This window comes from Poecilia reticulata, chromosome 7 (genome assembly GCF_904066995.2).
Source record: "Poecilia reticulata chromosome 7, P_reticulata-male-v2, whole genome shotgun sequence".
Taxonomy (NCBI): Eukaryota; Metazoa; Chordata; class Actinopteri; order Cyprinodontiformes; family Poeciliidae; genus Poecilia; species Poecilia reticulata.
This window is the reverse complement of record NC_088836.1, coordinates 7,030,794-7,054,715: the sequence shown is the minus strand read 5'-3', so window position 1 is coordinate 7,054,715 and position 23,922 is coordinate 7,030,794. Positions and strand designations below refer to the sequence as shown.

The window sequence follows — 23,922 nt, the reverse complement described above, 5'->3', positions numbered from 1 at the left end:
CTCGCTACTTTCGATCAGTAGGACTACAGTCCAATATTTGATGGGCATGCCCAATTCTTCCAGAGTCTCCTCTAGAAATCCTTAAAAAAATCAGTCCCAAGCCATTGACAATCATGACATTTGGTACACTTGTGTATCTTGTCAGGACCTACAAAAAAACTCAAAAACAAAAAGAGTCTCTTGGAGTCATGGTCCAAACTCCATAAGAAAGTCAGCTATTTTGGATCAAAGCAACCATATTGTCTCTTTTACATGTTGTACATCAACAAAGTCCTACAGCTTTTGACATGCAGGTTTCATAATCACTCAAAAGGTCAAAAGTTTTCAAATTCTTTTGACAAAGCATGTTGGCATGGCCAAACCTTGAATCTTGAACCATTTGCCATAAAACATCGAGGTGAAATAGCTTCCACACACAAGCTCCAAGCTGCCTGAGACTTTGCGTTTATCATAACTGACCAGCACTCATCATATTCACACAGTCAGTTCATGACATCACCTTAGCCTCACCCTCTTTGAACAGGAAGTCTGCTGGTTCTCGTCCTTTAGTTATATGATTCATACAGATTTACACCTGTGTTTATTGACATTGAACAATATGAGAATAATCCTTTTCTTAAAACTGGCTGGTGGCTGTAGTGTCCTAGTGGACTGGTGCAGGAACGACATAAGAACATGATGACGCCAATGGGTTAGCGGTGCCGGAGTTCTGCCGGTCGCCACTGTAGGGCATTAAAATGAGATAGTATATCAATATAATGAGATAGTATGGCAATTTAATGAGATAACTATCTCATTATAAGGAGATAATGTCACTATAATTAGATAAAATATCAATATAAACCAGAACAAAGATAACATTAAGCTGTTGGAAGCATTATCTCAGTTGATGCCTCCCTTCAGGAAGGTTTTAGAGAAAAAACAGAACGCAAGACCAAATCTTGCTACACTGAAGATTAAAAAAAAAAAAAAAAAAGAGAAAACAGAACGTTAAAGGTGGAACTAACAGCAAAAAGTGTAAATTTCAGGGAAGGAGGAGTTCAGTTCACATGAGGTCCAGATGCATAAAACAGGCTGCAATCCCCCTTTATTGAAGTCTCACAAATCAAATAAAGGTTTCACAAATCACAAACTAGGTTTTAAATATTCAACTATTAGTTGAGAATAATCTAGTAAAGGTATGAAGAGTCTATACACTCTTAAAACAAATGTGTTATATTTTTAACACACTTAAGAGCAAATCCAGCCGTGAAAAGCATCAACTGCTATAACTCCACATTCATCTTCCACAACTTGGAGAAGGGCCGTGCGTTTGTGACAGCTTGTCCATGTGATGAATCAGTGTGTGTAGTAGATCATTTAGAATCTGGCAGCGTGTTCCTTGTGAAAACAAGAGATTTTCTTTATGAACAGATACAGAAAGTTGTGTGTATTTTGGAAAAAAAGTGTTTTAGAACTGTAATTTCAATATAAAGCAGAAATTGTCCTTGAAGTTTAGCAGAATTGCTTCAGACGATTGTTGCATGATATATATTTTGTGGTCAATATGTCTCAAGAACCAGTACGTGTGTGTAAACTATCGAGAAAAACTTCAATATATATATATGTTTTTTTCCCACAAAACCCCTTCTATTGGCATATTGTATTGTTTCAAAGGCGATCATGCCACTCACAATATGGCGCTTGCGTTGACGCATAAACAGGGTCAACAAAACCAGTAATGCAGAAAACTTTGGCGCTAACAGAATGCGGCTTTGCACACCGCTTCACTTTCTCCTGCGCTGTCCGGCGCATATCAAATAGGTGAATTTTCGTGACAACGTCTCTTCTCCCGAAACATAGATGACGTCTTTCCTGTGATGGAAAATCACGTTATTTCCGGTGAAGATTCGCACCATGATTTGGTGCAGATCCATAAACACACGAAACATAAGCTCTTCGTTCTGCCGCAGCCATTCGGGATGCTCCGAAAAGGAGGCTTATGTAAAACTTGGATAAGTGTGAACGTAGACGAATATCTAACTGGTTAGGTTTCATCGAGACCACTGGGAACATCTGGTTTAATCGTGTGGTCGAGAGTTATCCCGTGTTTTAGGGGGAAACCTTGGAGTTTCCCTTCTAGAAAAGAGAGGTGAGTCTTGTTTTTTCACCTCCAAACTTTATTTATAACGACCACTATATTGTTAATATCAGTGAATTACAAAAACAGTCGAGACTGATCTGACAAGGGCAGCAGAACGCATAAAACATTGGAGAATCAAGATACATGGAAATTATTGAGGATTATAGTAATAGGAAAATAGGTTTAACAGGTTGTACAAGACCGCTACATAAAAACGGACATTTTAAACACGGGGGGGCCTACAAAAATTCACTGTCTCCAAAACTTTGCAATTCTTTGAAGATGATATCGTTTTTACGTGAAATTCAAACTCTTATAAGTTAGGAGAAATTCTGAAAATCTAAAAATACACCTGTGAAGAAACAGAATAGGAATAGAGACTAAGTAGAAATAGAATAAAGTGTATAACAACAACAAAAATCAAATAAAGTCTTTTTTTTTAAAGGAATAGCTTAGAAAAGGGGTGCCCAAACTTTCTCAGACTAAGAACTACTTTTTCTCTCACCAAGAGCTGTCGCATCACACAAAGATATAAATGAAACTCTATTGACTTATTTTATATGCATCAGTTATAGCAGGCGTATTGAAGTGACAGAAAAAAATGCAGTTCTTTTTTCAGTGATATTCTGACTCTGGGAGGAGGTTATTACTTTCTCATGGTCAGTGCAGGAGGAGCTGGTTGCAAACCGTAGGCCAGCATGTGTCGATTAGTTATGGTAGATCTTCTGTGAATCTCTTTCTGTGCATTCGTGAATATTGACACTGTTTTAGTTCCATACACGTTTACAGGCACATAAAGATAAAGAATAATAAATGTGAGTCTTTCCAGTCTTTTGAAGACTTCTTTATAGAGGTCATATCATGGTTGGACTCCAACTTTCTTCATCTTAATGAAAATAAAAACTCAGGTAATTTTATTTGGACAAAAGGATTTTCATGGTAGTCCCGAAACAATTTTTGGTTGGTACTTTATGTCCATCTCACTAGACAGTTGTAAAAACTGTGACGTAGTCTTTTTTTTTTTTTTTTTTTAGAAATAGTGTATTTATTCATTTCTGTACAGCACTTTGGTGAATCTAAATAAATTTGACATTATGTGGTCATATGGTGACATCATCTAAACCCCACCCTGTGAGAAAATAGTCGCTTTTCTCACGAGGTGAAACTCCATCTCTGACCCACTTGACCTAATTAAGATGACCTTAATTAGGTCAGGTCAATTTCAGGTCAGGTTTAGGGTTTGGAAAAGTCCATGTAAAGTCTTTGTGAAGATGGAATGGTAATATATGTATGTGCGCGCGCGTGTGTGTGTGTGTGTGTGTGTGTGTGTGTGTGTGTGTGTGTGTTTGTGCAAAGGATGGACTTAAGCACCAGGCTAATGATGTGGCAGGAGCTGGCGGTGAGCTGTGGCTTCACTACGTTACATCAGAGCCTGCAGCAGGTCTGGCGGCTTCTTCTTCTCTGTCTCATCTGCAGGGTCTGCTTCAGGCTAGGTTGGTATAACTGCTTCCTGTGTTAATATTTGTATAATTACACACATTTTACTTTTAATTTGCCGTTTCACTCCTGTTCCTTACCCCCCCCCCCCTTGTGTAACACATAAACAAGAATCCTTTGACATTCCATATTTATCATCTTGATTTGTCGTCTTGTTTCGGTTGAGAGTGAAAAATATGAAGGGAAAAATGCTCAACCAATACGTCTTGCCTTAATTTGAGCAGCATTTTACAATTCTTTGTATTTAAATTATGTAACAAATCTAATGTCTGTAATCTCTATGAGTTATTTAGAATGCAGTCTTTTTTTAATGCTTTGCTGTTTCCATCACCCAGGAGTCTCATCAGCGGTGAAGCACGTCGCGTCCACGTTGGTCGGGATGTATGGCTTGTTCCTGTTCCTGGAGTTGCACATGGTGTGGGTGCTGCTGCTCAGCATCATCTGTTACCTCAGTCTCCTGCTCTGCAGACACTCTAGCAACAAAGGCCTCTTCCTCTCAGTGGTTATCCTCGTCTACCTTCTCATTGGGTGAGGGAACAGGGCACAAAACAACACAGATTTTTTTTTTTGTTAAAACACTGCTTGAGCTCTTTGTGCTTTAGTAGGATTCAGATTTTACCTATGAATAATTATAACAATTACTTTAAGCAATTATTAGTAAAACTAGTATTCTAGATCAAAATGACCAAACTGGGGCTCCACTCTTATCAAGAAAACGGCCAAAACGTTCAGTCTCAGTTATTATTTATAACTACCTGCTTTATAAGGCAGGTAGGTAAAAACAGGAAGGTGGAAAGAACAAGACAACTTCCTTCAAGTATGCAGGAGTTTTTTTTATTTTTTTAACAACTTTACAGTTGAACATTGTATTAAACTAACTTGCTAAGTTATTAACACACAACTACACATACTGAGAACAAGATTATGAAAATTTATTTTGTTGACACCGGTGGAAAAAAAAAAAAATTAATGTTGCAATATTAAATGATGATGTCATTTAAGAGAGTCTGACCTGTGCATTGCAAGGCGCTACCTGGTCTACACTCCTTCCTTCAGTTGTTTGCCAACAGCCATTAAAATAAAGAAGAATCTGGTCAGCTGATCCAAAGTCGTACCCGCCTGGTGAGGCGGAGCTCTTCCATGCTCAGCTCTGCGTCTGCTCAGCTCAGCTCTCCACACGGACAGGATGGAGCCAGCTGCAACCGGTCATATCTGCCGACTCTTTAACATTTAAATAAATGGGTAGACGTGAGATTGAAGGTGCTTGCTGCTGTGTCCCGAATCAGATATTCCTTTACAGTGTTTATTTGCATTGCGCATTTAAAACAACAGCAGTTGACCAAAGTGCTTCATAATTACACCAAACATCACAACATAAAACACAGGCTAAAACAATAACAATAAAACATTGAGAGATATTAAACAACAGAAAACTAGCTGAATAGAAGAATCAGAGAGGCAGCAACTCAAGCTGTGTTAGAAGCCAGTGAGAACAGATGTGTTTTGAAAAGACATTTAAAAGAAGGACTTGGACATGTCTTGAACATGTCCACATATTTGTGAGAACATTCCTAAGGAAAAAAAGTCTGGAAAATGTTCTCTATTCATCCTCCATGAACCGCATTTATATGCATCTTCAGTAAATCTGTGTTTATCTACTGTATTTCTCTCTCTCTCTAACTATCATGTAAGTTTTTCCTGACCAAGCGTAGTCTTATGCAGCCTGGAGCTGGAGGAGTGTTTCTACTCTGACATCCAGATCAGGTCAACAACTTTTATTCGGTGATGACTGGATTTGTGCTTCGTGTCAGGGGTTAGGGCAGTAAGCGCTTGAGCTACTCGTACCTGCTGCTGCTTATAGGAGAGCAAACTGCTTCAATCAAAATGAAATTCAACACATAAAAAAAACAAAAAAAAAACAACGCAGATATCATTGCTGCCTTGGCAGGTTTTTGCCACTGTTTTTCTGTGCGCTCCCTGTCTGTAGCTGAGTGAAGCTGACAGCCCACCCATGTGAAAGGTTTCAGCAAATGGACCGAGTGGTTAGTGCTCCGTTTGTGCTGCTTTGGTTTCTGAGATATTAAAAAAATATTTATTAGGTCATCCAGACGTTAATCACCATTAAAATTGTCGTTTTTTGCAGCTTTCTTTTATGAGATATTATAAATTAAGCTTTCAGCTGGTAGCATCCTTTCCTAAAGGCTAATTAGCTTTGCAGAAATAAATTGTCTGAAGTTGAAAGTGCAATATGTAGGATAGAGATTACTTTGAAAGTTTGAAAGAATTGTCTTCTTGATTTATTTCAGAGAGTTGCATTTTTTCGACATGGGAACCTGGAATAAAATACGAGGTAAGTACAAAATGATTTACATCCGTGAGAAATTTGGGTTCAGAGTAATTGGTCAATGTTATCATGTTTCTTCTGACTGTAAGTGATGAAACTCAGAGCCACAGTCCAGAACTGAATCTCACAGAGAACGGGTGAGAAATGTAAGTTTACGGTGATGGCAATGAGGCCTTCCATTCTCAAAGTAAAACAATAAACATTTCTCACATTATATTTGTCATTAACCTGTAAATACAATTCTAATTTGAACCTGACTTTCTTTTATTATAATATTGTCTTATTATAAGTAGGCAGTTGAAAGAGTTTTTGCTAAATTGTGAAATACCACAGGTTGTAAAACAGTTCGTTCTGGTGCGAAAGGAGGGTAATTATGGCAGTGTGTTTGTGTCAGGTTCTCAGATGGTGGTGGCCATGAAGGTCATCTCGCTGGCCTTCGAGCTCGACAGAAGAAAAGACAACAACCTGCCATGCCCTGCTGAGTTTCTTGGCTATGTTTTCTTTGTGGGCACTGTTGTGTTTGGCCCATGGATCAGCTTGTCAAGTTACAAAAATGCACTCAATGGTCCAAAACTGGTGAGTTTTTTTCTTTTTTTTTATTCTTATAATTACATCTGTGTTTTTGTTATTGATTGTCATATTTGTTGATGACTGAATGGTTCATTTCTCAGAGCTACTTGTGGCTGTACAGTTCCCTCGTCAGACTTGTAAAAAGTCAGATTTGTCTGCTGGTGTCGACCTGCATCGCTCCGTATCTTTTCCCTTTCTTCGTGCCAATATATGGGAACTCTGTCACACAAAAGTAAGTAATGCATTTATACAAATCCTGTTGTTTTTTCCCCCGCCAAAGCAATAGCCTTAAAAATCTCTATTTTTTAAGGAACACTGTGTCTGTCTCTTTCTGCTTCCAAGATGCAATTGAACGGGGTAAGGCTTCAACATGACATATTCGATTGCATTTAATTTTCATTCAGTTTGACACTATGACGACAAGACATCATTGTCCAAAGGAATCTCATTTCACAATTTAGTGAAAAATTTTTAACAACAAAAAAAAAAGTGTTGGTTGCCATGACAACTGCTGTGTATGTGTGTGTGTGTGTGTGTGTGTGTGTGTGTGTGTGTGTGTGTGTGTGTGTGTGTGTGTGTGTGTGTGTGGAATAAAGCCGACACACGGAGACAAAGACAATAACATGTGGTTATTAGTTGTTCTTCACCTGTTTGTCAGCATAATGTTCCCTTTGCTCTGGGGCACTGTAATTTCTGAAAATTTGTTAAACTGTACCGCCTCTTTGATTTGTTGAACATCGCGATATAACAACCATCAAATAGGGAAAAATATTATAAAGTAGTTAACAAACCACATCTCCTTCAGCTGCAATTACTGGTATGTAAAATTCAAGTAACTATCCGATATTAAAAATAAAATTTATTTAGTCCTCGCTTGCATTTTCATAGAACTGACCAGAACCAAAGTGTTTATAGATTTCTATCAAGGTATCAAGGGAGAAAACACATTTTACTTATCAAAGTATTGGAAATATTCTCAGCTTTATTTTAAGCCATATTTGATAGAAGTTGGATAAGAAGTAAGGACATCTTTTGTGACAGATTCGTTTCATCCTGCATCAGAATGGAATAGTTTTATGGACGATGCATAGTAATGGCACCTGAAGTCACTGTCCAATCCAGTCGGCAATCAATCAATCAAGCTTATTTGTGTGGCAAATTTCAGCAGCACAGCAGTTCAAAGTGCTTTACATCATAAAAACACAAAAATACACAGTCATAAAAGACACCATGTTGTTCCTTCTAGATCTCGCTTCTAGAAATGTTAACCTCCTTTGTGTCTCCTTATGGCTTTCCATTACTTTAACCAGAGCATCCTTCATTGCTAAGCTCAGTATCTCTGTCTTGACTACCTGTGCTTTGACTTCCATTGGCCTATCTTTGAGTTTGTTGATTTTCTCAGTGTCAGTGGATATATTCCGGTAGATTTCACTTTTTAATTCCTTCAACTCAGTTTTTATGTCTTCTTTAATTTCTTCTTTTAATTGTTGAAAGTCTTGTTTGTTTTCATTTTGGAATTTGTGTAGTTCGATCTGTATAGCTTGTAGCACCAAGCTAACGTTTTGCTTGTGATGTTGTTGATCATCCATTTTTGACTGGTGTGTTTTTACTGCGGAGGCTGCACAGTGGTGGCACAGCCAATTCATGTGAATTATGGGTACGTTAAGGGTCAAATTCTTTGTGCTTACTAGAGTTCTGGATGCACATTGTGTTACATCTTCATTTTGTATTTTGGTAGTTTCACATTCCCCTATCCCTTGATAGTTGAGGTGGTTAGGCGTTGGGTCGTGGGTCTTCTTCCCCACAGTCAAAGCTCCTCTGTGGGACTTCCTCATCTTCAGAGACCCTCCATCGGTCTCTCTCGACTCCAGTGTCTCTACATGGGTCTCCAGCGCCTCTATCTATGTTTGCCGTCTTCCCCAGCTCCCTTGCCTCTATGTGTGTTAAAGTCAGCTGAACTGTGTTCCCCTCGATTCAACGGGACTTTAAGGACCGTTAACTGATGTGGCCTGCAAGCTTCAAGCTCCTCCAATGCCAACCTTCAGAGAATTGGCTATGCCACGGTTCTGCTGGCATCAAGCTCCTAAAATGCTGCAGTCCTGCGCGCCCCAAGTTTCTGTGGGTCCCAAGCTCCTGCGCTGTTGGATCTTCAAACCTCCTGGTTCCACTGGCCGAAAGGTCAACCGTGAGGTCCTCTTCTTGGGTTCCTCCGAGGTTCTTGCTCCTTCGTCGCCGGCCTCCAGCCTCTCTGCTCCTTTATTTCCGGGCAGCTCACTGTGGCCGTTATGAACTTAACAGAGCTCTAGTTTTGTCCTTCGGAGGTCCCTTCCGCCCTCACTGGTTGGGAAAGTTTTTTTTTGTTTTGTTTCTGCTCCCCAGTATTTATACAACTTCCTCACAGTCACTTGGTTCTTCCATTAAATCCTGTCACTTCCTCTTTCAACCTGCTGCCCTTCCTGCTGGATTCTTTGTGTTTTTTTTGTTCTGCTCCGTCTCGCTGGGTTCCCTGTGATTTTTGTACGTTTTCTTTCTTCATTTTTGTATAAAAGCTTCGTCACCTGGCCGTCTCTGCCTGACTGCATTTGGGTCGTCCACCAGAACCTACAACATGACAAGGCCTTACCCTAATATTTAAAAGAATCTTTCTTTTACCCAGAATCAAGTCATTTCTCTGCTTGTTCTATTCCAGATTTCTGTGTTTTCCTTCCTCTTTGGCATTTTACCGTAATGTCACAAATATTTACACCTGGATTTTTTTTTTGCATTTTTCACAACAACTACAAAAACAAACTGGACTATTAAAAGCAAGTTTAAAAAAAAAACATTATTGGTGCTGGGGTTTACATTAGCATTATTTTTTGGCAAATGATTTTTATTTTTTTTTAGAATAGATGACCTTAGTGTTTTTCTTAACTGTAATACTTCTGTAAAAAAACATTGTTTGAAATGAAAGTATTGTAAGATTTTCTGTGCTTCATTGAATTTATTTTAAGTTCAAAGTGTCAAGTGCTTGACGTTGAGGAAGAAGAAGGCCAGCTGAATATATGTGTGCCGTGCAGGTGGCTGCGTGCTTACGAGAATGCAGTGTCCTTCCACTTCAGTAATTACTTCGTGGGTCATCTCAGCGAAGGCACCAGCATGTTGGCAGGAGCAGGTTTCACGGAAGAAAAAGACAACATCCACTGGTAACTTTCACTAAGCTCAGCTACTGGACTTGTCTAATTTGCAGTGGAGTGTTTGTGAAAAGATAAACTCCGTAAATGTAAAATGTATTTATTTCTAATCACTCTTTGTATTTTTTGCGCAGGAATATGAGGATAGTGAAGCCCCTGAGTGTGGAAATGCCTCGCTCCATGGTGCTGGTGGTGATATCCTGGAACATCCCGATGTCTCAGTGGTTAAAAACCTGTGGGTCATGGCTTCCCTCACTCAGTATTACTAGATATTCTTGTTGGAGTCAAACACACCCAACACTTTCCAAACCAACACAGTGGTGAATATGTTTGGCTTCATGGTTTAGCTACCTTGATTTCGATAGTTAATCAAGTGAGTTAATCTTTAATTAGCTATCTTGATCAAGGATGAAGATGGTTCTGATACTGCTGAATCGCTCAGAGTTAGAATTCACATCTCTTGGAAGGCAAACAAAGAGCTGTGTATGTTAAATAATTAGTTTGAACGTGTTCTTTTCTCTGTCTTTCTCAGATGTGTTTAAGACGTCAGTGAAACTGGGAACCTTCCCTGCAATCCTAGTGACATACACAGCCAGCGCCCTCCTGCATGTCAGTCACAGAGGCATTTTTCTTTGTTCACAAGTGTCTGGTGTATGAGATGGACGAAACTAATTTCATACAAAAAGTTATGGACGTTTGTGTGCGTGTGTTTGTGTATGTGTGCACTGTACTATAATTCCTATACTTGAGGTTTTTGACATCTTACTGGGCTGGATAATTTTACTGGGATTGATAAGTTTAATTTGTTGCAAACGTAAAAGTTTTACAGGAAGGGCAAAAGTCCGTGAGACTGTAACAAGGCCTCTCCATAAGCAGGAGCTTCACTATAAATTAGAATATGAAATATTAAATTATTTCTGAAACAGTACATCATCTTTAACTCCAGTTAGATTCCTTTTGGATTAAAGGGTTAAAAACTGAAAGTTTCTTCGACTGTCATTTTTATTTTGCATGTCAGCAGACCAGAAGACTTAAATTCAAACAGCTTCTGTTTAGTCAATTTTATTCCAGCTTCATGTATTTTAGTTAAAGTTTAATCCATCCATCCTTTCCTTGAAGGGTTTTTGGAAGTGGCAGGTGCCTATCTCCAGTGGTCAAAAGAAAACAAAAACTATTTTAATTGCAAGACTAAATTTAGTTACAAGAAGGAAGTAAATATTGCTCTGCATCTTTCATTTCACTTCCTTTCTTATTTAGTTATTTTGACTGCTTGCTAGGCCTATTTTGTTGTCAATTGAAAAAAAACATATATAAGAATGATAAAAATATAGAAGCATAATATAACTTCAGTCTATTTGCTTCTTCAGGGCAGTTGCTGACTAGTTGAAGCTGTTTATGTGTTGTTGTTTTCTTCAGGGCCTGAGTTTTCACCTGGGAGCTGTTCTGCTCACACTGGGATTCATCACATATGTTGAACATGGTACGTAATCAAAACTTTATGGCAGTCTCATAAATGCAGGATACACTAATCGTCTTCATCTAAAATTAACTTCCGCATACAGGAAGAAATACTTGTTCTCATGACGCAAAGGCACTGTCAGGGTCCTGGTTCTTGAGTTGTTTTGGGGTTTGTTTATTATTTCTGTGTTCCTTAGTCTCATATTTTGATTAGATCAGCCTTGTTTCTCTTTTAGTGCCATCTGCTCTCTCCCCTCACATCTACGACCTGTTAGTCAGTTAATCATTTGTTCCAGTATTCACACTCCCAGTATTTATTCATTGCTCTCTCATTCCTCCATGTTGGTTACTCTTGTTTAATCCCTTTACTTTCCTGTTCACCTTGCTGGCTTTTTGTTTCCTGAATCCTGAGGGGTTTTTTTTGTTCTGCTCTGGTTCCCTGCATTCCCTGTGATTTTTGCACGTTTTTGTTAAGCATTTTTTATTAAACTTTCATCACCACTCACTACCTCTACTTCTCTGCTACTTCAACATTCAACACCCTTCTATACTCAAATTAGTATTAAGTATCTAAGTACATTTTTCCTAGATGTCCCTTTACCTCATGTTCCTAATGTCCAGCACTTTTCTTTTGCATAAATAAAATGCCATATCATTTCAGCTAATTGATGAATTAATAATGACCTTTTTTTTGTGCTTGTTGTCAGTTCTGAGAAAGAAGCTTGCATACATCCTTAGTGCCTGCATTCTGTCCAGGCCCTGTGCGTCTGACTGCAGCCATCGACACAAGAAGGTGCACTCCTACTGTTATTATTATTGCTGTTAAATTAACTAAAGAAAGCAGCAACATTTCTAAACATGCAGTGCTATCTATGCATTTGAACTAACTAACCAAAACAGTAAGAATATAATATTGGTGCATTATACTGATGCACCAGTTTACCTTAAAAGAGATGATCAAATTACGGTGCTGGCGGTTTGACAGAATCAGCAACACTCTTTATCCATAGTGTGAGAAACACTTATTATCAAAAGCTTTTGTGTACACAGAATGAAAGCACAATAGTTAATCTTTGTAAATTGTGTCAGTGACACTTTAAGTGTGAACATCACAAAGCCCTGAGAATTTGTAGGCAGATCTGAAAAGGCGTATGCGAGTTACTTACGAACTTGACTGACTAGCCCCTGTTGGTTATTCCTAAAACTGACCAAATGTATGTAAATGAAGTTACAAAAGAAAATAAATAAATATATATATATATATATATATATAAGTTTTCTGGAATTTAGCATAATTTTAGTATTTCTAACTAATGTAAAACAAGAGACATTTGATGTGAGGAAAAGGAAAAAAAGTATAAAATGTGTTTTATTTCTGGATCCAACGCACGCAGAAGTATATACTATATTGTTTGTAGCACTTAGACTTAGTTTACAGTTGGCAATATTTACGTTGCATTTTACCAGCTCATGAAAAGTTCCCAGATGCTGGTGCTGAACACAGATTCAGTACACTGGCACACTTTGGTTGTAGCTGTTTGGATTTTTACTGCTGAATTTTGAACAATGATTCTTATTTCCAGTTTCTGCTCTGCTCTTTAGAATGCTTGGGTGCTGTTGCTGAATCTAGTGTTCAGTTTGCTGGTCGTCTTCCATCTCACCTACTTGGGCTCCATGTTTGATCCTGGATCTGATGAACAGGAAGTAGAAGAGGTAAACAATTCTGGTAGATTCGCATGGGATCTTGATGATGTGATAAAGAACAGTCTCATTATTTTGTTTCCATTTCTTTGTATTGCTATACAAGTTCATCTCCAGGCACAGTGGATTTTCCCCTCAAAATCACGTTTCATTTCCCAGTCTAGACAGATAACCTCCGTATTAACTTTTTAGTCTAAAGACAAGCTTTTAAGTTGCTTTAATAAATGAAGAACTTTTATGTAAGGATTGTATTTAGAAATTAGGAGAGTGGAACCGTGATTTTTAAACAAAAAAAATGTTTTTGTTTTCTGTATTTAATGAAATGGTAGAACATGGAAACTTAAAGCAGACATCTCAGCCAGGACTGACCTCCACCCATGTTTTGGAAGAGAATTTAATTAGTACATGCTGTTTTAACAAAAGACCAAATAGTAACACGCCTGTCCTAACTTTCTAATTCTTAATATGCTGGCACATTTCACCCCAGCCTGTTTTTATGAAAACTCGTACTTATGTGAGATCTACACTGAACACCAGGTCAATCAAGTGTCTTTACTCTTTTTCAGACGTAGTTGTACACAGAATGAAAGCACAATAGTTTTCTACACTTTGGAGAAGAAGGTTGAGATGCGAATTAAACCGTAATATTTGTTGTTTCTGTTTAAGGGTTACGCAGCAATCCATACCATTCAGAGGTGGTCCGAGCTGAACTGGGCGAGCCACTGGGTCGTTTTTGCTTGCTGGATTTTCTATCGTTTAATTCAGTGATCTTGTTGTAGTAGATACAAAAAAAAATCATCATCATTAAAACTATTTTACACAAAATATCTTCAATTTTGATATTTTTGTATCAACGTCCATCCACGTGACTGAAATAAACTATAACAACGAGGTTCTGTAATGAACATGAATTGTGTAGTTCACATCTAAACTCGTGACACAAAGGCACTGTGGATTCATGAGTGCCTAAAGGGTACTGACCACAAAAACTTAACATACAAATATGTAAAGTTTTTAAAACTACTGTAAATATTAATGACCTAACCTTGCAAATCCTTCATGTTGTCACAGTTTATTTTCTTAAACTGGTCCTGTTCACTAACTGTTTGCATGTTTCTTTTATTATATTTTGCATATTATGGTTACTTTTTTTTTTTGTTACAATTTTTAGTCCATGAGAATTTCTGTAAATGTTCAGAGTCTTTGTGACGATGTAAACAATAAAAGTGTCCTGTGAAAGTGTTCACGTTCTTCTTTGCTCTTTAGTTAACTTTATTTATATAGAACCATTTAGTAATAATAATAATAATAATAATAATACATGCATACGATTTTTAGAGCGCTTTTTAGGACATTTAAAGATGCTTTACAAGAGAAAAATAACACACACACATATATATACATAAACATACAGATATAACAGTAGGTGACAATTGAAAAGGAGGCTGTGGTGGATAGATGAGGTTAAACAGGAAGGTCTTGAGTAATAATTTGAGAATATGTAGAGCCTGGAAGCCCATTTCTGCCACTGATACTTTTTTTTGTTTTTTAATCATCTCATCATTCTGAGATAGAAACTCTGAGATGTTGCATTTCACCCCCAAAATTCTCTTAACAAATTACAGTACAAAATGTACCAATTCTTCACAAACACTTAGAATTAACTAAAAAAAAAGTAAGAAATTGACCAGAGATTTATTTTTGTTACAATATATTGCATAAGAGTAGCACATTCTTCCAGTGGGTCATATTTGAAGAAATGGCATTTATGTTAAGGTAAGGTAAAACTTTATTAATCCCATAGGGAAATTAAGATTTGTCTGTTGCTCACACATTAATTCACATCCACACAGCATAAAAAAAAATTGTACACAACATACACGCATTAAAAGTAGTCTAGTAACGGAACTTAAATACATTAAAAATGCTAATTACTCCATCTCCCTGCCCGTGGGACAACTCCTTTGAGTTGTCCCACGGGCAACTCATGGAAACTTGAGTTTCCATGAGTTGTCCCACTCCTCACTGTCCCACAGGCAGTGAGAGAAACCTGTCACTGTGGGAGCTCCTCTGGTTGAAGAAAACAGTATGCAGGGGACGGCTTGTGTTCTCCAGGACTAAACTGAGTTTAGACAGTGTCCTCTGTTCCACCACTGTCTCCACAGACTCCAGGCTCACACCGACCACAGAGCCAGCTCTGCGGATGAGGCGGTTCAATCTCTGTATGTCCCTCTTCTTTGCACTGCCCACCCAACAAACAACTGCATAGAATATAACAGTTAGACACAATGGGCTTGTAAAACATGTACAGGAGCTTAGAGCACACACTGAAGGAGGCCAGTCTCCTCAAGAAGTACATTCTACTCTGTGCTTTCTTGTACACATTGTCTACATTGGAAAACCAGTTCAACTTATTGTCCAGTTGTATGTGCTGACCACCTCTACCTCAACGCCATCAATGGTGGTAGGCTGAGGCAAGAAGGGCACCCTATGAAAATCAAGAACCATCTCTTTTGTTTTAGAGATTCTTCAGTTGGAGTTTATTCCTGTGGTACCGTGCTCCAAAGTCCTTCACCAGACTCCTGTACTCCCCCTCTCCACCCTCCTTTATACACGCCACAATGGCAGTATCGTCCGAAAATTTTTGCATGTGGCATGTAGCTGAGTTGTATTTAAAGTTAATAGTCTTCACCTAATATAGTCAGAATGTTGTCACCACATTCGCTATTATCAAACTCAAGTTTGTATCAGAATCAATTTATATCTCAAGTTGTTTCAAATTATCAGTAATATCAGATTATATGTCTTGTCTAACCATATCCTGAAAAAGTAATGGGACAAATCTAAGAAAAGTATAAACCCATTTTCAACAGTCAAGATTGTTGTGTTTTGTTCAGCATAAGCCAAAGATTTTATTCCAGGTGAGACCAGACAGAAGTTCTATTCACTCATTCATTAAGAAATAAGTAGATTATTAGTTATGTTTAAAAAGATTTAAAGCCCAATGATGCGGTGTAAGATACAAACTCATTTTGAAACAGATACAGGTAGTACAAGGAATCGGTCACTGTCCAGCGATGCGCTCCACCCAGCACATTGTACAGATGACGCAGAGTGAAGGAAGTAATGGAGCACATTTTCTGCTTTCTGCCTCAGTCTGCACCCCTCTAAAGGGAACTGACCTGTTATCAGTTTATCCAACACTATGTGAGACTGGGGGGCAGCAGCGTGTGTGGATAAAAGAGAGCAAGGACACAAAATCATACATAACAAGTTATTGTAATCTACTAAACCATGTCAAATATTATAATGACTAGATTTTCCTTTCAAGAAAACTGATTGAGTTTCACTGATCATATGAGGGGAAAATGAATGAACTCCAACAACGGGACACTTCCAAAACTCAACATTACAAAACTACTTCTGAAGTATTGATTAATGATGTTAGCAACAATATTGTTTACTTTATGTAGGGTAGGGTTATTTATATATATGATGATGATTTGGGGCTTTCATACTCAGGCAGAGCAACACTCCAGGTCTGCTTTTTTTTATTGCCCCTTTAATATTTGTTATCCTTGTAATGTGTAAATCAGTTTTACACATGCTCAGATTGCTAGATATAAAGGTAGTCTTACATTATGTCAATAATAATAAAGTTAAACATCTCAATTTTGTAATGTGTGTTCTGGCTACTGGTGAAAAAGTAGAAGTTTGTGATTGTTTCGTACTGCCATCCAACGGCCAAGAGGTAAAGCTTTAGAAAACTACTGACTGATTTGTCTTCCTCTGTTGAGCTACGAGGTCGCTTCGGTACGACCAATAAACCTCCGCTGGTTTGCTCTCAACCTACCTTTTCCTTCGTTTATCTCGAACGAGCCAATAGCAGAGCGTCTTTCCTGTCCCTCTGCTTTTGCACCAATGATTTGGCTAAGAGATGCAGCTCGTCCAATCAGCAACTGCTAAGATCCGTGGTGGAGGGCGGTCTTAGCCACTGGCGTTTTAATGTATTTTGGCGGTTATGCGGAAAACATGGCGCAAATTTTGAAAGGTACTGTGTCATGAGTGTTGATTAACTGTGTTTTCGGGGTATCCTTATATTTGTTAGTTAGGAAGTTGTAATGTGAGAATTCTTGTTATTCTGCTAATCCACGGGTCGTCTTTGTGTCAGAACTTTACTGTCAACGTTGTTTTTGTTGTGCAGAGTTTCTTCCTTATCGCGACTGCTGGACTATTCAAATTACTTGCACTTCTTCATGAATTCGGTTGTCAAATTTTAATACGAGTTAAAGTTTGTGTTTAGAGAAGCATGTTGCCACATGTGTGGGATGTTGGTGTGGAATATTGTTGTGAAAGGAAGAGGGACAGAACCGCCTGAGATGAAGGAGAGCTTCACGCGGGAAGCAGCGCCTTGAAAACGATTAAATGTCTGCGGATCTTTACTTAGACGTACCCGGGGTCACATTTAGACTTACGAGAAGTCGCATTGTGATCCGTTTTTGAAAATGAGTCTGTTAGTTCAGCCAGAACAGTAAAAACAAATATTTCTCCCAATCCTTTTCTAAATAATGAGCTGCGTGTTTTTTTTTTCTCTCTCCAAAATGCCAACATTTCTCTTGGTTTATACGGACACATGTTCAAAAACATCATTAAATTCTGTCCCAAGGGTTCTGTTATTGTTCTAATTTGCGCTTTTGAATTACACTAAAACCTTGCATTTTGCGTTGCCGTCTGCATTTAGGTCCATCTTTTTGATTTTTGCAGATTGCTGCGTACCTTGCAAGATAACTTCGGATGAGCTAGAGGCGCTTTGCCGTGGGGAGAGGCTGTACTGTCAAGAGCTTAATGTCAACAGAGCCAATGTCAATGACTATGAAGTGGAGTTTCTCTGTGATTACAAGAGGACCAGGGAGGTATGGTATTATTATTTTAGCAATAAATATAACTAGTTCTGTACATTTTTCAGCTTTTTTTTTAATGTCAAGAAATAAGATGCATTTTCTTTATTTTTTTTCATTAATTGATTTACAGAAGATTTAGTTTAGTCAGGTTTTACTTGCATATACATTCTGTTTTTATTTCCCAGAAAACCAACACATGAAACTACAAATATTGTCTCAAGTTTCACCAGACTTATTGCTAAAGTGTCGTATCTTGTCTACACCTTTTGTTTTGAAACCAGTGTAGAAAAGCATACTGTCAGTCATTATGACGGTATGCTTTGACTGAGCTTAGCTATGCTGTAAAGCAGCAGTATCAAAAAACAAGTTGTTAGAACAGTAAACAATTCAATATAAGTAATCTAAACTTGGAAAAAGTAGTGCTGACATTCCACAATGTCTATGTTTGCGTGCAAGTAGCCTAAAAAACTACTCTTGATTTCAATTTGTAAAATCTGTTTTCATTAGAGGACTGCTTTTTAAATATCCTTTAGAATGATGGAAACAAATTCTAATTGGATAAAACAACTCCTTTTATATTATTTTAGACCTTTTACAAAGTTTGAACTGGTCAAATATGTCTATTTCTTGTCGACCTTGGAGAGTAAAAGGGGCCTACATCTTACACCAGTGTAGGAAAAGTGTAAGGCCCTACACCTTACACAGCACAGATTCAGTGGCTGAATCTGGACGCTGTAGACACCCCTAATTGATTAACTTTAAAAAAAACCAAAAACTGATTTCTTTATGTAAAGCACCTCAAGACATTTGTTGTGAATTGGCAGCACATAAATATACTGAAAAATGTAATTGAGTCATCTCTCTTTAACTTGGTAACGGATGTGCAGATCAGTCTTTGGGAGGACTATCTAAAGTTTTTGTGTGTTTCAGGGAGAAGAGTTCTACTTTGTTAAGTGGAAAGGCTTCTCTGAATCTGTCAATACGTGGGAACCCAAAAAGAACCTCAAATGTCCAAAACTCATGAAACTCTTCCACCTGGACCTGGATCAAATCCTGAAGCGCCAAAAGTGGCGTGGCCTCCCCAAGAGGTTGGATAAAGAAACTGTCTCGATCCTGATTCAGAAAGCCAAACTCCGTCAGAGTCTGCATCAGTGGGAAATCCATTTAAACAAGACTCGCAATCACCCGGGCCGCATTTTTGTCATAAACGAAGTGGACCTAGACGGCCCTCCGAAACACTTCACCTACATTAACAACTACAAAGTCGGTCCAGGCATTGTGATCAACGAAATGGCCGTCGGCTGCGAATGCACGGACTGCGTGAACGAGCCGGTGAATGGCTGCTGCCCGGGGGCCTCGCTCCATCGGATGGCCTACAACGACAGGGGTCAAGTACGGATCCGGCCGGGACAGCCCATCTACGAGTGCAACTCCAGATGCAGCTGTGGTCCCGACTGCGCCAACAGAGTGGTGCAGAAAGGCATCCAGTTCGACCTGTGCATCTTTAAGACGGAGAACGGCCGCGGCTGGGGCGTCCGCACGCTGCAGCACATCAAGAAGAACACGTTTGTCATGGAGTATGTCGGAGAGGTGAGACCTGCTCAAATGTTGTTGTATTCTTTGAGTAAACTCGGGTTTAACTTTTTCTTAGGTAAACTTGTGGCCTGTGTGTTGCTCACTAAGTACAGCTTAGCTAATAATTATATTCTTGATGTGATGACATTAAGCTATTCTAAAAAGAGCTGTTTTGTCAACAGATGTAGCTCAACAAAACTAGGTTGGTGTTTAGTTTCCTGTTCATGTTGCGGTGAAGAGACCTGCAGTGTTCTGTGCAATATGGAAAGCTTATTTATGTAAGGTCAGTGTTTCCCAACCCTGGTCATTACGGCACAATGCCCTGCATGTTTTAGGTGTTCTATTCAGAATAAAAACAAGCGAGGCTCAGCCTGGCGGCCGGCACATTGTAACTGTTTGTGGAATGGCTTTTTTCTTCCTGCTCTGTAAGGCAGCATTATGTAGCCAATAATGTAACAAAATCTGACTTCAGAATAATACTGCATCATGTGATCAAAGCAAAATGTAAAAAAATAAATAAATCCTTGAACGTATTTTGTGCCACATTATGCAATAACATGATTACATAATGCAACAATTATTAAACATGTAGAGATTGCTCTTTTTAAAAAGTGATAATGTAATGACCTAAATGATCGCAATGGTTGATTATCGCACAAAAATTACACTATAATTACATAAGGCGGTTTTATTACATGTCGAAGGCAGATTGTATAATATTGTCTTGACCATTATTAGAAGGATTCACCGTTTCACCAGCCTTGAACGCATCATCTCATTTGCAAATCCCATGTGGTAAGAAAGTGGAATATGGAGCTAAGATGGTTTTAGCTCCATATGTACTTACAAATCTTGTTGTATACTTGTAGATGTTATTGTATGCATACAAATAGATTGCTGCACGCTTTGTGAATCTTTTTTTTAGACTAATTTAGTTCCATGGAAGCCAGGGAAGGAAAGCCAAAAATGTGGAAATGTGTTCATATTTGCGAGTGCCTAATATGAGACCAAATAAACGCTCTTCTTCAGTCGAGATGTGGTGGAACTCCCAAGTAGTTCTGTTGATCTGCTCCACCTCTGAATTAGAATTAACATTTGTTGTCACTGTACACATTCAAATTAGATTAAACCTGGAAATACTCGGATATGTGAGCTTTTCACCAGCCTTGAACGCATTATCCCACACGGTAAGAAAGTCGAAAGCGCAGGCAAGCTGATCCATGCGCTCATGTTGAGCAGCCGGTGATTCAGGCACGTGCATTTTGGGGATTTGCCCACTGTGTTGTTCTCGTGCAGTTTGGAACGTGTACATTTCAGATGCAGTTTCCACATATGTGAATGTTGAGGCATTTATGCGTGGTTACATGTCCCATCGTTTCCTCAGATCATTACGACAGACGAAGCAGAGAAGAGGGGCCATTTCTACGACTGCCAGGGCTCTACGTACCTGTTTGACCTGGACTATGTGGAAGATGTTTACACTGTGGATGCAGCTCACTTGGGAAACATTTCCCACTTCGTCAATCACAGCGTAAGTGTCTGCAGAGTGAGTTCACTACACAGTCCGAACATGTTTTAGTACTTCTGTCTGCCAGATGAAAACTATAAGTGAGTGCAAAGGGCATAATTAACAAATTAGTAATTGCGATCAAAATTAGACTTCCTCTTGTCATTGTACAAACAACAAAGCTTAAAAATATTAACTCTTGAAGGCAGTGCAGCAAAGAACATAAATATATTGACAATATAATATAATATAAAACTATAGTAGAAACAATTGGGATGTTCGTGATTGGGAAAATTATGATTGCTCAGGATTTGGATGAATTTGTGGTGTTCAGGCTCTGAGGTAGAAACTGTTATTTAGCCTGTTTGTTTTTGTCTTTATTGCCCTCCAACACCCTCCTGAGGGCAAGAAGAGGTGGTGGTCGGGGGGGGGGGTGAGGGATCTCTGGTGATGCTGTGGACTCTCCGCCCAGAGATCATGACCAGAGAGGTCAGTGTTTATGGCCCTCTGGAGCTGCTTCCTCTGTGCAGCTGGAGAACCACAGTGAGATGCCACGACTCAACGCCGAGCCCACAGAACGGCAACATGACCGCAAGAGCTCAGGACTCGGGTTGTTGAAGTGGAGTGGGCATCCCAGATCAGGTCTTCACTGATGTAGGTGCCCAGGAACCAGAAATGTATCTCCAATGCGAGGGTCTGCATTTATAATGATGGGCTGAATGTCTGGTTTACGCCTCCTGAAGTCCACAATCAGTTCTGTCCAAACCTCTACACTGCAGCTGCAGCCGGGCCATGTACACAAATAAAATGCACACTCACTCGATTGCTGATTATTTGTCTATAGACAAAAAGCATCCTCCTCTCTTCACACAGAAGCTCGTTTTAGTTCCATCAACAAATCTTTTTCTGTGGTCTGTTCTTTCTGCAATGTGTTTTTCTCTTGTTGCCACCGTTCACTATTCACTGTGGGACGTACTGTCACAGCTCTGCCTCAACCCAGTCTTCTTCAGGCAACGCGTAAATTCAGCAATTTTCATAAAATAAAGTAAAAATAGTACGATCGATAAAAAGCCCTAACTTGTGTAAAAGTGGACAAATTGATTTTCTTTCGTCATTGTAAGCATCTATGTTACTTCACATGTGCTCTTTGTGCTCGTAAGGATTATACGTAGCAGATTTAATGACAAATCAACTCATTAAATCTGTGGAGCTGATGTTCAATATATCACACTTAATTCTGCTTTTCTGTTTATGGCTGTATTAGTTTTTGAGATTTTCATTTTCATTAGTCTTAAACCCTCTTAATGGTTGTTTCATAGTTTTAGCTGCTCAGTGTTGAGGACAAGTTGCAGTTCAACTTTAATAGCCATTTACATAAAAATATACAGTTTTTTTTTAATTTTTTTTTTTTAAAGGTGCTGCGGTACGGTTTTCTTAAAAATACGTAAGGACATTTCTTTTTATTCTTGTGATATTTGAGCCTGAAAATCTTTTCTTTTTGTAGTGTAACCCAAACCTGCAGGTCTTCAATGTGTTCATTGACAACATTGACGAGAGGCTTCCCAGAATCGCTTTATTTTCAACACGGGCGATTCGTGCTGGAGAAGAGCTGACGTTCGACTACAAGATGCAAAGTAAGTATCACTCTCTTGTATATTCTCTTAGATTATTGGAGTCTGGTGGAAAAAAACCCTACGACTTTCTCCGTGAACCTTGCTTTCTTTGTTTCTAGTTGATCCAGTGGACACAGAAAGTACCAAAATGGACTCCAGTTTCAGTCTAGCAGGACTCCCTACCTCACCAAAGAAAAGGATTCGAGTGGAGTGTCGCTGTGGATCAGAATCCTGTCGAAAGTATCTGTTTTGACAGAGGACTGCAAAAGATGTTGCCTTAAAACAAAGAAATGACAGCTGGAGTTAAAGTTGTTTTTTTATTTTTAATATTTTTTTATAGACCACTGTTGACTTCTGATATTTTCGCATGGCAAAGTTTTAATACGTACAGTGTAGTAGTTTTCCACCATAAACTGCAGCTTCCGCTGTTAAATTTTGATTCTACTTTAATCTGCCCGTACAACTGAGTATTTTAAACCCTGCTTTAAAACAGTTTTACAGACTGTCAGCCTTAACAGCATTTATAAATGTTCTTCTGAGAGCAGTGACAGAGACCAAATGAAACAAAGATGAATTCCATTCCATCTGTTAGGCTGCAGCTGTTTTGATTTTGGCATTTAGCAACAGATTTGCTGAAGTGTAAATTCACAAGTCGTTGGAAGCTCTTATATTTGTGCTTGAAATGTGTTTGGACTTTAGCTTGACATTAAATTTAAGGCATAACTGAAATGTTTTTGGTTTTTATAGTGCTCTCACAGGTTTGATGGTCCTGTGAGTTTTGATTGAGGACAGTATTTGTTTTCTAGACTAATGATGAAAAACTGTCCATCTATTTTGTCAGCTGCATTATGTTTGATTATAGTCTTGTAAAACTTGAGTCTACGAATGTTTGAACGCCAGTTCATGTCCCGAATGTTGTTAGTTTTTAATGCATTATCGGATCCCATAACTTTACCGTGTCATGCATATTGTGTATTTTTATTATGTTGTTGGTGTCCATGTTGCCAGTGCTGTGTAGCAAGTACAGTGATGTCTTTCAAGACATACTGGCTTTCAGAATGATGTGGAAAATGCTGTCCTCATGCCAATATTTTTCTATCTTTTGTACATATTTGTAGTAAAGATGGGACTGTGTGCTTGGATTTAAAAAAAAGAACATATTTAAGAAAGACTGTTTCTGTATCAAATTTGTCTAAAAGTAATTTTCTCATGTTAAATTATATTAATTAGGGCTGAAACAATTAATGGGGTTAATTGTGAAATAGTTACATTTAAATTGTATTTTGAATAATTAGAAATTCATGAACATACTTTTGTAATCCTAGTACTGTGATGAGCCCCATTATACGTCAGGTGCTTTATTACTGAAGTATAAAGTACCTTCAGTAATAAGGTACTTTATTTGCTTGACTACAATGCTGCAAACATGCTACAAATATTGAATTTCATAAGGGCCTCTTC

The 23,922-nt window shown here is 38.5% G+C and overlaps 2 protein-coding genes across 3 annotated transcripts; both read left to right on the top strand.

The window, feature by feature from the left end:
- The first annotated feature begins 1,868 nt into the window (after positions 1-1,868).
- LOC103466972 (protein-serine O-palmitoleoyltransferase porcupine-like) lies at positions 1,869-14,107 on the top strand. The gene is made up of 13 exons (XM_008412942.3): positions 1,869-2,131; positions 3,479-3,615; positions 3,955-4,147; positions 5,926-5,969; positions 6,358-6,539; positions 6,635-6,765; positions 9,593-9,718; positions 9,841-9,941; positions 10,239-10,315; positions 11,123-11,186; positions 11,872-11,957; positions 12,767-12,877; positions 13,532-14,107. The coding sequence occupies exons 2-13, from the start codon at positions 3,480-3,482 to the stop codon at positions 13,631-13,633; spliced, it is 1,353 nt and encodes a 450-aa protein (XP_008411164.1). The 5' UTR covers positions 1,869-2,131; position 3,479; the 3' UTR covers positions 13,634-14,107.
- A 2,669-nt stretch (positions 14,108-16,776) lies between these two features.
- Positions 16,777-23,634, top strand: suv39h1b (SUV39H1 histone lysine methyltransferase b). Of its 2 annotated transcripts, XM_008412941.2 has the most exons (6): positions 16,778-16,916; positions 17,630-17,778; positions 18,697-19,356; positions 20,726-20,872; positions 22,353-22,482; positions 22,581-23,634. In XM_008412941.2, the coding sequence occupies exons 1-6, from the start codon at positions 16,871-16,873 to the stop codon at positions 22,712-22,714; spliced, it is 1,266 nt and encodes a 421-aa protein (XP_008411163.1). In that variant the 5' UTR covers positions 16,778-16,870; the 3' UTR covers positions 22,715-23,634. The 2 variants fall into 2 exon arrangements, 1 of the variants encoding a protein (XP_008411163.1); XR_001776776.2 differs by lacking the exon at positions 22,581-23,634 and having other exon boundaries at positions 16,777-16,916; positions 20,726-21,502; positions 22,353-22,460.
- The last annotated feature ends 288 nt before the right edge of the window (positions 23,635-23,922 follow it).